The sequence below is a fragment of the Choloepus didactylus genome, chromosome 21 (assembly GCF_015220235.1).
Source record: "Choloepus didactylus isolate mChoDid1 chromosome 21, mChoDid1.pri, whole genome shotgun sequence".
NCBI classification, from domain to species: domain Eukaryota; kingdom Metazoa; phylum Chordata; class Mammalia; order Pilosa; family Megalonychidae; genus Choloepus; species Choloepus didactylus.
In genome coordinates, this window is record NC_051327.1 from 10,376,525 (window position 1) to 10,392,263 (window position 15,739).

The window sequence follows — 15,739 nt, forward strand, 5'->3', positions numbered from 1 at the left end:
GCCGCCACGCCCCGCCCCCGCTGCGGGCCCGGCCTCCCGGCGGTTGCGCGCTCCGCCCCCTCCCTCCGCGCCCGTGCGCGCCTTCCCCGCCCGGCCCAGCTCACTCCTTTCGGGGCGGTTGGACCGCGCGCTTGTGGGGGCGGGGCCCGGAGGAGGCGACCGAGCCAATGGGGCGCGGCGGCGGCGGCGGCGGCGGTGGCGGCGGCGGCGGCGGAGGCGGCGGCGGTAGCGGCGGCGGCTGGGTCGGGCCCCGACGGGCGGCGGCGGCTGAGGTGGAGGAGGAGGGCGGCGGCGGCGGCGAAGGAGGCGGCGGCGGCGGAGGGGGGAAGATGGCGGCGCCCGTCCTCCTGAGAGTGTCGGTGCCGCGGTGGGAGCGGGTGGCCCGATATGCAGTGTGCGCCGCCGGGATCCTGCTCTCCATCTACGCCTACCACGTGGAGCGGGAGAAGGAGCGGGACCCCGAGCACCGGGCCCTCTGCGACCTGGGGCCCTGGGTGAAGTGCTCCGCCGCCCTTGCCTCCAGGTAGCCCGGCTGAGGGGAGCGGGCCGGGAGCGGCCGAGCGGGGCGAGGGCGGAGGCTGGGGGTGGGGAGCGCGCGGCGGGGCGCTCGGGCCTGGGGGCCGGCGGGGATCGGGCCGCGGAGGGTCCGACGGCGCCGCGGGCCGGGGCCGGGGGGCGGCGGTCAGGGGCTCGGCCGGGGGTGCGCCAAGCCCAGGCCGCCGGGGTGGAGGTGGCGGGGCCGCGAGGCCGGCGAGGAGGGATGAGGTGGCAGAGTGCAGCCGGGAGGCCGGAGCGGACCCGGGAGCAGTTGGGCAGGCTGGGGCTGGGCTGGGAAGGAGCTCTCGAGAGGGGCTCGCGGAGGGTGGGTCCAGGTCGGCTTGACAGGTTTTCTGCTTCTGGCCGTGGGAGGCGGGTCGGGGGTGTGGGACCCTGCGCGTGGGAACCTTGAGCCAGTGGCCACTCCTCGTCCCCGGACCGCTGCAGCCGGACGCTGTGCGGCCGGCGTGGGCTCGGATAGATGGCATTTCCCACCGTCTTCCCGGAGCCAGGACAGGTGTTTCCGTAGTCGGGCCTCTTTGTACTCCATGAGCACTAATGAGAATTTGCAGACTTCTAGAGACGGTGACATTTGCTGGCAAACCCGAAATTGATCCTACTCTGGAAGAAGATACCGCCACTTAACGTATCTGATTTCTTTGATTCCCCCTTGCATATTGCAATGTGTCCAGGAAGGGGTAATGGACTGAGTTTGGGTCTAGGTTAACGCTTGTTTGAGTAAAAGAGGCGCATGTCTTGTGTAGTGATGGTGTTTTAGACATTAGGATGACTTTTAAACTTTGTGGATTAGTATAATGGGATACTCACAGAAGAATTATTAAAGATACACGCATGGCTAAGCTAGAGGAATTGGTTTAATTTCCTGGTAATCTTAGGTTTTTTAAATGTCACTGATCTTTTACATTTGATTTCCTGCATTAAGTTTTCCTAGGCAAGTTATTTTGAAAAAAGAGCTTAGATTTTAAAAGTGGTTGCTGTGTTTTATTGGGGGGGGGGGTTCGTTAAAAAATAGAAAAAGTGTAGGGCATGATTTCAAAATTGATGTTAACCATTTTAATAGAGACATACTGTGTTTAATATTTTGGAATTTGTTAACAGGAGTAGTCACATTTGAGCAGTTTCTTCCCTTCCTTTAATCTTTAAATTGCTAGGTAGACAGAAATGTAAAGCAGCTCGCTAGTTTATTTTGACCCACATATTGGTATGTGAACAAGTTAGCGTTGGAGTTTGTCTCTTTACTGTGGTTCACAAACTTCAGGCTGCTGGCCTTTTTGGCTCAGCCTTTTCCATGGACTCTCATTTGCTCCAAACCAAGATCCTGTTGCTTTTTATTGGAAAATAGTCATTATTATGGTTGCATTAAATATTTTTAAATGCATTTGAAATGAAAATACTCATTTACAGTGAAAAACCCATCTTAGAAAAAGCGCGCATCTGCAGATGGGTGTTTTGAACCAGGTTAATAGACTCTCCCATACTCTTTGAGGACCTCTGAGTGTATTTTATGCAAACATTTTTTCGGTTATTTTCACTGTTGAAAAGGACTTTTTAACTTAAAAGTGCTTTGCACCCAAAGTTAGTTGAATGAATAAGTACATAATTAAAAGACTATGCATAAGTTCTTTTCAAGTATTTAAAAAACAAAGAGAATTAATGTTTGATATTGGATTAATATGGGTTTTAAGCAGAATTATTACCAATTTAAGATTTTTAGGAACATTTTATAGTTTATAATAAATTTAGTTGGACCTTTTAACATTTGGGCATGGAAAGCATGGTTAGCTTTATATTATATAGATTGCATGTTTCTTAAGTTATTAAAATTGAGTTTTCTTTAAAAAGGAGTGTTTTTGAACCATGTGATAGGATAGACTATAAATATTCTCATAGTTAATGTGTGTGGCAACAGCCAGTTTGTGTGTGTGTGTTTTTAAATACAACAGTATAAAATAATATTAGATAACGTCAAGTAATATATTAGACCTATTTATATAAGTATATATAAGACTAAAAATATCTGGATCTCATTATAGTTTTAATGTGAATTTAATATGTTGTGACTGAAACTAATGTTTAATTTTGTATCTATGTGCATAGAATATTTTAAATTTGGTTGCTAAAGGAGAACAGAGAAGAAAAAATAACATGCTAATAAAAGAACTAAAAAAATCTTTTTGCTATGGATAAAATAAAAAATTTTCAAGAAATTTATCCAGTTTGAACAGCCTGTTTATGAACTACTTGAAAAATCATATGTATTTTTCCTAATGGAGATATGGAAATTTGGCAATTAAAGCAGCAGTTTATAGGCTGGTTTTCTTTTGGAAGCAGGTAGAATAAACATGAAAAGTTTTCATTTTGTCAAGGTAGAAAGACTCAATAAAAGCATGCTATTGGAGACGTCAAGTAGTTCTTTTTGTTTGAGTATTGATTGCCATCTAGCAGTAGTATTCAAAGATGTGACTATTTTAGGAAAGAAAATCTGATTCTGTGTTCATATTAGTAGAACTGAAGGTAAAGGATGGAAAAAGTTAACTGATGAAAAGGATCCAGAGGAAAGTCCTCTCCCAGGATCCTGCATTAACTCATGACTTTAGATTGCTTAAACTCACTGAATTCTCTTCTCTCAATTCTTAAGTGACTTAATCCAAATAGAATGCAGTAGAGATTAATGAAAGAGATTCTTGAGGTGTGTGTGTGAGTGAAGTCGTCTAGTATTGTAAGAGGCATCATTGGAGAAGGGAGTAGTTCTGAGACTTCTGGATTTCTAAAGTAGTATTTCAGAAAAAAATGGGAGACTGCAATATTACCAGTTTTTAAATTTGACCAAGACCAGCCAATAAAAACAGCAACAATAACCCACATCAGCTTCTACTGTCATCATTTCAGTTCAAAAAAAATATTTTATCTTCAGAAAACTTGAAAGAACAGAATCTAAGAATAAAAACCTTTAAACTGAGTTATTTAGCTTTATTTAAAAGTTTACCTTCTTGCCCTTATTTTTTCCTCATTTTTCCATAAATGAGTGAAAACTCCATTGCGAATCTGCACTAGCCTGCCAGTCAACATCTAGTATGCCCTTTGTGGAGCACTGAGCTCAGATCCAAAGGATCAAGCTCTGCCACTTGTTAGGCTTGTGGATGCATGCTAGTCACTTCTCTTCATAAATGAGGATATTAAAACCTACTTTGCTGAAGGGATGTTAGGAAGAATAAAGTATGGACTCAGTTAGAGTTATCATTATGGATGGTAGGTGTTACATTTTTTTGCAATGCCTGCAAAGACTTATAAACTACTTACATAGCCTAAGTTTCTTGTTTGAGGCACAGTGTTCATGCATTTTAAATATGTACTTTATTGTGCATTCCATGGCATAGTATAAAGTTTGAAAGCTCATTGAAAACAATTTCAGAGGTGTGGCAAGAGAAACAAAATACTGTGAGGGATATTCTTACAGATATTTCTTATAAGTTACAGTAGACCTCCTCCAAGAAGGGTTTTTATGTAAAAATAGTACAAATGATCTTATTGAAAGACTAATAAATCTGACTGTTTTACAGTCCTTAAAACTGTAAAAACAGTATTTGAAAACCATCGGGTCCACAGAAAGTCGCCTTGTTTTGCAAAGTGTCAGACTTGTATCTCTCCTTTATCTTAAAAAAATATATAAATTTATATCTGTATATAGATATGTTTAGGTACAGGTATAGCTATATAGATACAGATTCTTATGTTACCATTGTTTCTTGGTATGGAAATTTCAGAAGCATATGAACTCAAAGAGTTCAAGAGAAATAGAGAGGTATCACAAAGAGGTGACTCTGGATTGCCATGCATTAAGATAAATGTTAATACTTGTGTAACACTAACTTTGTGTTAAACAGTATTCTAAATGCTTTGCATGTGTTAATTCTCATAACAGTCCTATGAGGATAGGTACTTTTAGCACCATTTTACAGATGAGAAAACTGAGGCACATATAATGTAAATGAAGCTTGATCCAGATAATACAGTGGCAGAGGCAGGATTCTAACCCAGGCATTCTGGCTCAAGAGTCCAAGCTCGTTACCACTATACATTCCATGTTGATCTAATATTGTTATAGTGATTTTTTCAGCAAAAAAAATTTTCAAAGTATGCAAGCAGTGTTGTCATTTTTAATATTTGTATGCCAAAAATGACTATAGTTTATATTATAGCTTTTACTTGTATAGAACAGTCTTTTTGGAAAAGCAAGGTCTTTACTATGACAGCATGTTAATTGGGAAGAAATGTTACTGGAGTGTTTGCCTAAACCAGTGGAGACATGGCATTTGTCACATCCAGTTTGTGAACAGTGTGAACTATCAGGATAGCCATTAGAAGAAAGATAAGGTGAATCCAGTCACCTGGAAGTGGAGGAAAGAGAAGAGTCAGTTTGACTCTGTTTTTTTTTTTTTTTTTTTTAATCATCATTTTATTGAGATATATTCACATACCACGCAGTCATACAAAACAAATCGTACTTTCGATTGTTTACAGTACCATTACATAGTTGTACATTCATCACCTAAATCAATCCCTGACACCTTCATTAGCACACACATAAAAATAACAAGAATAATAATTAGAGTGAGAAAGAGCAATTGAAGTAAAAAAGAACACTGGGTACCTTTGTCTGTTTGTTTCCTTCCCCTATTTTTCTACTCATCCATCCATAAACTAGACAAAGTGGAGTGTGGTCCTTATGGCTTTCCCAATCCCATTGTCACCCCTCATAAGCTACATTTTTATACAACTGTCTTCGAGATTCATGGGTTCTGGGTTGTAGTTTGATAGTTTCAGGTATCCACCACCAGCTACCCCAATTCTTTAGAACCTAAAAAGGGTTGTCTAAAGTGTGCGTAAGAGTGCCCTCCAGAGTGACCTCTCGGCTCGTTTTGGAATCTCTCTGCCACTGAAGCTTATTTCATTTCCTTTCACATCCCCCTTTTGGTCAAGAAGATGTTCTCCGTCCCACGATGCCGGGTCTACATTCCTCCCCGGGAGTCATATTCTACGTTGCCAGGGAGATTCACTCCCCTGGGTGTCTGATCCCACGTAGGGGGGAGGGCAGTGATTTCACCTTTCAAGTTGGCTTAGCCAGAGAGAGAGGGCCACATCTGAGCAACAAAGAGGCATTCAGGAGGAGACTCTTAGGCACAAATATAGGGAGGCCTAGCCTCTCCTTTGCAGCAACCGTCTTCCCAAGGGTAAAACTTATGGTAGAGGGCTCAACCCATCAAACCACCAGTCCCCTATGAGTTTGACTCTGTTTTAGGGTGGGACCTGCTGCACAGAGACAGGAATTGGGCCTGGGGTGTGGCGCTGTCTGAGTCATGACACAGAACTAGGAATATAAGAGAGAGGAAGAACTCGGGGCAGGGGGTGGGCAGCATGAGGAAAGGCATGAAAGGGCAGAAAACTGGGACCATTTGGGGGAAATAGCAAGTGGTCATATTTGAATGAAGCATAGACCTATCTGGGTTGGTAAAGGACTAGAATCTAGAGCTTGGCCAGAAAAATGCAAAACCAGGAATTCTTCTAATACGGGTGTTCTTTTAAACGTAGATAAGACATAGCATGAGCCGCCTGGGGTTTTTCTTGTAAAGTGAGGGACTTGTACTAGATAACCAGTTTACAAAATTTGTCCTTAAGAGTCCTAATTCTGTGGAGTTGCAACAGAGATTTCATAAGAATTTGACTCACATTTTAACATTTTAGTCTTCAAAACACTGTAAACAGTTGTATACATTCAGATGCATATCGTGTTAAATTTTAACACATTGGATACCAGAATTATTCTGAGTCAAAAAATGCCAGAGGTTACATACTATATGATTGCATTTATATAACATTAAATAACAAAATTAGAGAGATGGAGAACAGTTTAGTGGTTGCCAGGAATTGGAGGTAAGGGTATGGTGCCTGTAAAGGGGTAGCATGAGGGAGCCTTATGGTGTGGTGATGGAGCAATTCTGTATCTCGATTGTGATTACACAAAGCTGCAAATGTGGTGAAACTGCACAGAGAAACTCACAAATGAGCACATGTAAAATTGGTGAAATCTGAATAAACTGAATTGTACCAAGGTCACTTTTCTGGTTGTGGTATTGTATACTAGGGTTATGCAAGATTTTAGTTACCTTTAGGGGAGGCTGGGTGAAGGGTACTTGGGACCTTTCAGTGCATGTTTTGCAACTTCTTCTGATTTATAATTATTTAAAAATAAAAAGTAAATTAAAAGGGAGGGCAAAGCATTTAGAATATTTTGGAGAAATTAAGCAAAAGGAAGAAAATTTTAATTATCCATAATACTAACACCCAGAGATAATTCTTGGGTGAATAGAGTTTCTCATTTTCTTTGCACATATACTTGAATTTTAAAAAACGCTATTGATGAGAAAGACTGTAGCTTTACATGGGTATTTTAAAAATTCAGGCTGGTCCTTGTTTGCTCATGTAAAATTGTATAAGCAAATTCACTACTACACAGGCATACCTCAGAGATACTGCAAGTTTGGTTCCAGACCACCGTAATAAAGTGACTATCGCAAAAAAGCAACTATCGCAATAAAGTGAGTCACACAATTTTTTTGGTTTCCCAGTGCATATAAAAGTTATGTTTACACTATATTGTGGTCTCTTTAAGTGTTTAATAGCATTATGTCTAAAAAAAAAAAGTACATAGCTTAATTAAAATGTGACACAGACACGAAGTAAGCACATGCTGTTGGAAAAATGGCACCAGTAGACTTGGATAGACTTGCTCCATGCAGGGTTGCCACAAAACTTTGATCTGTAAAAAATGTAGTCTCTGCGAAGTGCAATTAAATGAGATATGCCTGTATAGAACATTTATTGCATTGTTCAGTAAGATGTGATTTTATGCATAATAATGTGATGTCATGATTCGTATATACTGTTAATTTTTTTTTACCAAAATATTTGTGATTACCAAATATTCACATCCCTTAATATTATTAGAGATTTAACTTTGAAATATTCTACTACTTAGACTTCTGGATAAGTGTAATTAAATCCTTAAATAGCATTGGTGTACTATTAAAAAAAAAAAAAAACCCTTATCATTTGCAACTGCTAATCCCTATGAATCAGGTTTTTCTTGGTATTGTGAAATCAAAATGAAACAAATTTGATAAACGACTGTCTCAGCTACCCAGAAGTTAAAGTTTGTATTCATCAGAAAGGCTTCATTTTTCTTGTTATAAATATTATAAATTTGAGATTTTAAAATACACTGATAGAATAAAATACTGCTTTAATTTGTTTGTCATACTGGGGAGCTGCATAAAACTTCAGTATTGTCTGTTTCCTCCTCCATAAAATGGGAATCATAATAGTTTCTACTTCATAGTGCTGCAATTCATGTAAAAGGTCTTAGTACAAGTACAGTGCCTGGCAAAAAAGTAAGGTCCCATAAAAGTTAGCTATTATTATTATTTTCAAACATGGCTAGGTTCATACTGTAGATATTTTATATTTTTTTTCCCTCACTTAACATGTCACAACTATTTTTCCATGTCATTAAAAATTCTCCCAGTAATATATGAGGATGTCAGGTGTCCTATACCCTTGCCAGTATTGGGCAGTCTCATTTTTTAGATTTTTGCCTGTTTGATACATGAAAAGTGCCTCATTGTTCTGTGTTTTTTTTCAGGCATTAGCAAGATTTAATCCTTTTGACATTTTCATTAACTGTTTGCATTCCTTGAGTCTTGCCTTAAATCTTAGAATTTTTCATATTGATCTGCAAACTATATTTAAAAGATATAAATATTATATTTAATATTTTTACCATTTTAATTTTATTTTTCTTGTAGACAAAGGTTTTTTAAAGTATATGAAAAATTAATTTTTTTGGTAATTGTTTTCCATGACTTTTAAGCTTAGAAAGGCATTTCCTGTTCTCATAGCAGATGAGTGTGTATTTGTTCTGAAAAAAATAATTCCTTAATCATATAGAATAGTTTAATGTTAGGTGAGTCTGTAACCTAATTTTTGTACAGATATATGTTTAATGGTCATCTGTATTTCTTCTGGATATTGCTTGTTCAGACCTTCACCCATTTATTCCCTTCTGAGTTGTCTTTTTTTCTTATTGGAGTTCTTTAGATATCACAGTAGTTAGTCCTTTGTTGTACATGTGTCACATATTTTCTCTTTGCTTGCCACTTGTGTTTTAATTTTGTTTATGGTGGCTTTATTCATATAGGAGTTTTAACTTTTTCTTGTAATAAATATACAATATAAAATTTCCCATTTTAACCACTTTGAAGCATATAATTACTTGCCATTAATTACATTCACAAAGTTATGCTACCATCACCATGATCCATTACCAAAGCTTATTCATCAACTTAAACAGAAATTCTGCAACCGTTAAGCATTGACACCCCCTCCCCCTTCCATTCTGGCAATCTGTTATCTACTTTCCATCTTTATGAATTTGCATGTTCTGGTTATTTTATATAGGGGAAGTTGTAGGGTATCTGTCTTTGAGTTATGCCACTCAACATAATGTCTTCAAGGACATCCATGTTTCATGTATCAAAACTTAACCCTTTTTTAAGGCTGAATAATACTTCATGGTATGTATGTATGTATACCACATTTTGTTTTTCCATTCATTTGCTGATGGACGATTGGATTGCTTCCACCTTTTGGCTTTTGTGAATAATGCTGTGAACATTGAGAATAAAATAGTGGAAGATATGTTGGTGTAGAAGTGTCTGTCCAAGTCCCTGCTTTTGATTCTTTGGGGCATAAACCTAGAACTGGGATTGCCAGGTCATATAAGTAATTGTGTGATTAACATTTTGAAGAACTACCAACCACTTTCCACAGCAGCTGTACCATTTTACATTCCCATCAATGACGTATGAAGGTTCTATTTCTCTTTATCCTTGCCAACACTTGTTATTTTCCGTTTGTGAAGTAATAGCCATTCCAGTGGGTATGCAGTGATATCTTGTGGTTTTGATTTGCATTTCCCTAATAGTTAATGATGCTAAGCGTCTTTTAATGTGCTTATTGGCCATTGTGGTAGATTGAATTGTGTACCCCAATATGGACATGTTCTTTGTCTTGGTCTGGCGAATATAGATCCATTGTAAGTAATCTCTTCAAGATGTTACTTCAGTTAAGGTGTGGCCATACTGAATCAGGTTGAGCTTTAATCTGGATTACTGGAGTCCTTTAGAGGTTGAGTGAAGGTCAGATGGAGAGAGAAGCCAAGAGAGGCCACCATGTGCATTGCCATATGACAGGAAAGCCAAGGACTGAGGATCACTGGTAGCTGGCCCCAGAATGCCACAGTCTTTGGGAAGAAAGCATCGCCTTGCTGATGCCTTGATTTTGAACTTCTAGCCACAAAACCATGAGCCAATAAATTCCCTTTCTTTAAGCAAACCCACTGTATGTGTTTGTTTCAGCAGCTAGGAAGCTAAAATAGCCATTTGTGTATCTTTTTTGGACAAATGTCCTTTCAATTCCTTTGCCCATTTTTAAAATTGGTTTGTTTGTCTTTTTGTTGTTAAGTTGTAGACATTTTAATTTTTTGTGTGTGGTCACATCTTTCACTTCTCTTTGTAGCTTTTTATTTTTTTTTCCATTTTTATTGAGATTGTTCAGATACCATACAATTATCCAAAGATCCAAAGTGTACAATCACTTGCCCCTGGGTACCCTCATACAGCTGTGCATCCATCACCACACTGAATTTTTGTTCAATTTTTAGAAACTTTTCATTACTCCAGACAAGAAATAAAGTGAAAGATGAAAAAAGAAAAGGAAACTCTAATCCTCCCCGATCCCTAACCAACCCCCCTCAATTGTTGACTCGTAGTATTGGTATAGTACATTTGTTACTGTTTATGAAAAAATGTTGAAATACTACTAACTGTAGTATATAGTTTGTAATAGGTGTATATTTCTTCCCTATATGCCCCTCTATTATTATCTTCTAATTGTATTGTCATACATTTGTTCTGGTTCATGGAAGCGATTTCTAGTATTTGTTCAGTTGATCATGGACATTGCCCACCATAGGATTCAGTTTTATGCATTCCCATCTTTTGACCCCCAGCTTTCCTTCTGGTGACATATATGACTCTGAGCTTCCCCTTTCCACCTCATTCACACACCATTCGGCGCTGTTAGTTATTCTCACATCTTGCTACCAACACCCCTGTTCATTTCCAAACATTTAAGTTCATCCTTATTGAACATTCTGCTCATACTAAGCAACCACTCCCCACTCATAAGCCTCGTCCTATATCTTGGTACCTTATATTTCATGTCTATGAGTTTACATATTATAATTAGTTCCTATCAGTGAGACCCTGTAATAATTGTCCTTATGTGTCTGGCTTATTTCACTCAGTATATTGCCCTCGAGGTTTTGTCATCAACCCATTTTTTTTTTAATATGGTTTTGTTCACTCACCATACATTCCATCCTAAGTAAATAATCGATGGTTCTCTGCATGGTCATACATTTATGTGTTCACCACCTTCACCACTATCTATATAAGGGCATCTACATTTCTTCTGCAAGGCAGGAGGGAGAGTCAAAGAAGGTTGAGAGGCAAAAGAAAGAGGAAACAAAATGACAGCTAGGAAGCAGCAAAAGGAAAAATAACCTTAAATCAAAGTAGAATAAAGAATCAGACAATACCACCATGCCTCCCCTATCCCCGCCTCTTATCTGCATTTACCTTGGTATATCACCTTTTTTACATTAAAGGAAGCATAATACAATGATTCTATTAGTTACAGTCTCTAGTTTATGCTGATTGCATCCCTCCCCCAATGCCTCCCCATTTTTAACACCTTGCAAGGTTCACATTTGCTTGTTCTCCCTCGTAAAAGAACATATTTGTACATTTTATCACAATTGTTGAACACTCTGTAGATTTCACCAAGTTACACAGTCCCAGTCTTTATTTTTCCTCCTTTTTTGTGGTGTCTCACATGCTCCCCACCTTCCTCTCTCAACTGTATTCATAGTTATTTTTGTTCAGTGTACTTACATTGTTGTGCTACCGTCTCCCAAAATTGTGTTCCAAACCACGCACTCCTGTCTTCTATCACTCTGTAGTGCTCCCTTTAGTATTTCCTGTAGGGCAGGTGTCTTGTTCACAAAGTCTCTCATTGTCTGTTTGTCAGAAAATACTTTGAGCTCTTCCTCATGTTTGAAGGACAGCTTTGCTGGATATAGGATTCTTGGCGGTTTTTCTCTTTCAGTATCTTAAATATATCACACCACTTCCTTCTTGCCTCCATGGTTTCTGCTGAGAGATCCGCACATAGTCTTATTAAGCTTCCTTTGTATGTAATGGATCGCTTTTCTCTTGCTGCTTTCAGGATTCTCTCTTTGTCTTTGACATTTGATAATCTGATTATTAAGTGTCTTGGCGTAGGCCTATTCCTGTCTCTTCTGTGTGGAGTATGCTGCGCTTCTTGGATCTGTAATTTTATGTCTTTCATAAGATATGGAAAATTTTCATTAATTATTTCCTCTATTATTGCTTCTGCCCCTTTTCCCTTCTCTTCTCCTTCTGGGACATCAGTGATACATACATTATTGTACTTTGTTTCATCCTTGAGTTCCTGGAGATGTTGCTCATATTTTTTCATTCTTTTCTCCATCTGCTCCTTTGCATGTAGGCTTTCAGGTGTTTTGTTCTCCAGTTCCTGAGTGTTTTCTTCTGCCTCTTGAGACCTGCTGTTGTATGTTTCCATTGTGTCTTTCATTTCTTGTGTTGGCGCCTTTCATTTCTATAGATTCTACTAGTTGTTTTTTTAAACTTTTGATTTCTGCCTTATATATGCCCAGTGTTTCCTTTACAGCCTCTATCTCTTTTGCAATATCTTCTCTAAACTTTTTCAATTGATTTAGCATTAGTTGTTTAAATTCCTATATCTCAGTTGAAGTGTACGTTTGTTCCTTTGACTGGGCCATAACTTTGTTTTTCTTAGTGTAGGTTGTAATTTTCTGTTGTCTAGGCATGGTTTCCTTGGTTATCCAAATCAGGTTTTCCCAGACCAGAACAGGCTCAGGTCCCAGAGGGAAGAAATATTCAGTATCTGGTTTCCCTGAGGGTGTGTCTTAGAAAATTGCTCCACCCTTTGATGCCTTGGGTCACTGTGCTTTTCTGCCCAGCAGGTGATGCCTGTCAGCCTATAATTCTTGACTGGTGTGAGGAGGTATGGCCGTGTTCCCCCAGGCTCTGGGGTCTGGTTCTGATTGGAAAGGGGCCCCATCCCTTTCCTCCTAGAGAAGACAGACCCCCCCAGGTGGAGTTTATTAGCATTTCAATGGTCTCGCTCTCTGCTTGTGCTGTCTCCACCCTTCCCTGAGTCACAGCCCTGGAAACTGAAAATGACTGGGGCTTTCTCCACTGAGCCGAAAAAGAAACAGTCCCCTTCAGACCCAGTCCAAGGCGACCCTCTGGCTCTCCAAGGTCAGTTGTCACCCAAAGCCTCTGTCTGTTTTTTGGGGATGCATACCTGTAGTGAGCAGTTCACCCTGGCTACTTAAAACCCCAGTTGGAGCTCAGCTGAGCTATATTCGCTTGCTGGGAGAGAGCTTCTCTCTGGCACCACCAGCCTTTGCTATGGGGGAGGGGGTCTCGCGACTTAGATCTGCAGGTTTTACTTACAGATTTTATACTGTGTTCTCGGGCATTTCTCCCAATTCAGGTTGGTGTATGATAAGTGGATGGTCTCATTTGTCCCCCCCGCAGTTATTCTGGATTATTTACTAGTTGTTTCTGGTTTTTTGTAGTTGTTCCAGGGGGACTACTTAGCTTCCACTCCTCTGTATGCCGCCATCTTAGGAGATGATCTATTTTTGTTTTTTTAATCTTGTTTAGCAAAATCGGTACTACCCCGGGATTATTTTTTTTTAAATCCTTCATATATTTTCTTTTAATACTTAAATTGTTTGAATTTGGTTGTTTTTCACATTTAGCTCCTTAATTTGTGTGGAATTTACTTTTTTGTCTGGTGTGAGGTCGGGATCCAACTTAATTTTTTCTAAATATGTAGGTTTTAGCCTAATGCCATTTATTGACTTGTGCATATTTGAAGTACCACAAGAATTTCGTTATATACATAGGGTCTCTTTCTGGATTCTCAGTTCTGTTCCACTGATATGTTTCTTTGTTTATTCCAAATATAAAGTCCCCCTTCTCTTCTCTGTGGCTTTATAGTATGTGTTTATATCTGATAAGTAAATACACTTGTTTTCAAAAATTTCTTGGCCATTCTCATGCATTAACCCTTTCAGATGAATTTTAGAATTATCTTGATGACTTAAAAAAAAATCCCATAGCCATTTTGATTATCGTCATACTGGGTTTGTAGATGATCTTATCTTCACTATCACATATTCCCATCAAGGAACACAGGTATCTTTATATTTATTCTAGGGTTGCTTGTCTGATACCATTTTAACCTAGATGTCCGTTATGGTTTGGTTTTGTTCTTAAAATAAATTTATTGAAAAAATTCCATTAATTGGAAAGATAAAAATTAGTTGGAAAAATAAGCCACAAATAATCTGTGTTTCATTTTTCTGTTCTCTTCTAATCTTTGGCCAAAGAGACTTCATCAGATATATGGTATATATATACTTAGGCTCTTGTTAGGCACTGTATTATGAACCCTTTTAATTTTTTTTTCTTTTTTTTCTTTTTTTAGTTTTAAACTTTTTTTTGAAATACTTTCAAACTTGCAGGAGAGTTACAAAAATAATAACAAATTCCATACAGAGAGCTCCAACATTCCCCTATCCCCCCAGATACACAGATCCACCAGTTTTTAACATTTCAGCCCATTTGCTGTATCATTCTATCTATCTGTCCATCAACCTGTCTGTCTGCACATCTATTTATCAATCCTTTTTCTGAACACTTTAGGTTGTATACATCAGGCTCTTTGAACCCTTAGTACTGCCAAGTCCATTTCCTAAGAACAAGGAAGTAACACTGTGTAACCACTTTAAGCATGATTATCAAGTTCAAGAAATTTAACATTGATATAAAGCTTAAAGTCTATGTTTCAATTTTTTCATGTGTCCCAATGTCCCTTTGAGCCCTTTCTTCTTGCTTATTATATCCATCTAGGATCATTACCTTTAATTGCCTTTACCTGTTCTTGTCTCTTTAGTTTTTCCTTTTTTTTTTTTTAAATTGTGGGAACATACATAAAACATAAATCTTCCCATTTCAACAGCTCCCAAGCATACCATTCAGTGGCATTATCATATTCAGACTATCACAGTACTGTCATCACCTTCCATTTCTAAAATGTTCCCGTCTCCCAAAACAGAAACCCTACAGCCATTTTTTTTTCTTCGTCTCAGGTTTTATTGGACTTAAAATGTGCATATGGTTATAAAATTATTATTTTACAAATTTTGAATAATACTCAGCTTTGGGTATTACACTTTCCTTAGAAAGTAATTCTAATGGTCCCACTGCTCAACTGTCAAGGTGAAAATGGTCAACACAATTCATGTCACTTCCCCAATGATATCCTTGCTCCTATTTCTTATTAACTGAACAAGATGACAATCACAGATAGGCATAAGATTGTAGCACTTTTTTTTAATACATTTTATTGAGATATATTCACATAACCTACAATCATCCACAGCCTATACCCATTTTTCCATGAACTCCCATTCCCCCTAACCCCTGCCTCTAACAACCTGTACTCTAATTTGTGTCTTTATGAGTTTGCGTATTCTCTAAATTTTCTTTGTAGTTACCATGGGGCCTAAATTTAACATCCTACATCTGTAATAATCTCATTTACTTTGATGCCTACTTAACTTCAATAATATATACAAATTATGTTCCAATACCCCTCTATTCCCCACCTACTACATGTGGACTTACACATTGTGAATCCCACACCACCAATTTTATCATTACATTTTATGCATTGGCCTTTCATATCCTGTAGGAAGTAAAAAATGAAGTTGCAAACCAAAAATATGATGTTATTGGTATTTATATTTACCCCAGTTGTTAACCTTACTAGAGAATCTTTATTTACGCAGCTTCAATCTATTGCCTATTGTTCTTTCCTTTCAATCTGCATAAATCTCTTAAAATCTCTTGTAGGGCTG

General features: G+C 38.7%; 1 protein-coding gene across 1 annotated transcript in view; it reads left to right on the plus strand.

The window, feature by feature from the left end:
• Window positions 1–304: 304 nt before the first annotated feature.
• VKORC1L1 (vitamin K epoxide reductase complex subunit 1 like 1) overlaps window positions 305–15,739 on the plus strand; it is a 94,231-nt gene continuing 78,796 nt past the window's right edge. The window contains exon 1 of the mRNA XM_037814699.1: window positions 305–523. Coding sequence (XP_037670627.1) covers window positions 330–523 — 194 coding nt within the window. The 5' untranslated portion in view covers window positions 305–329. The remainder of the gene's footprint in view (window positions 524–15,739) is intronic.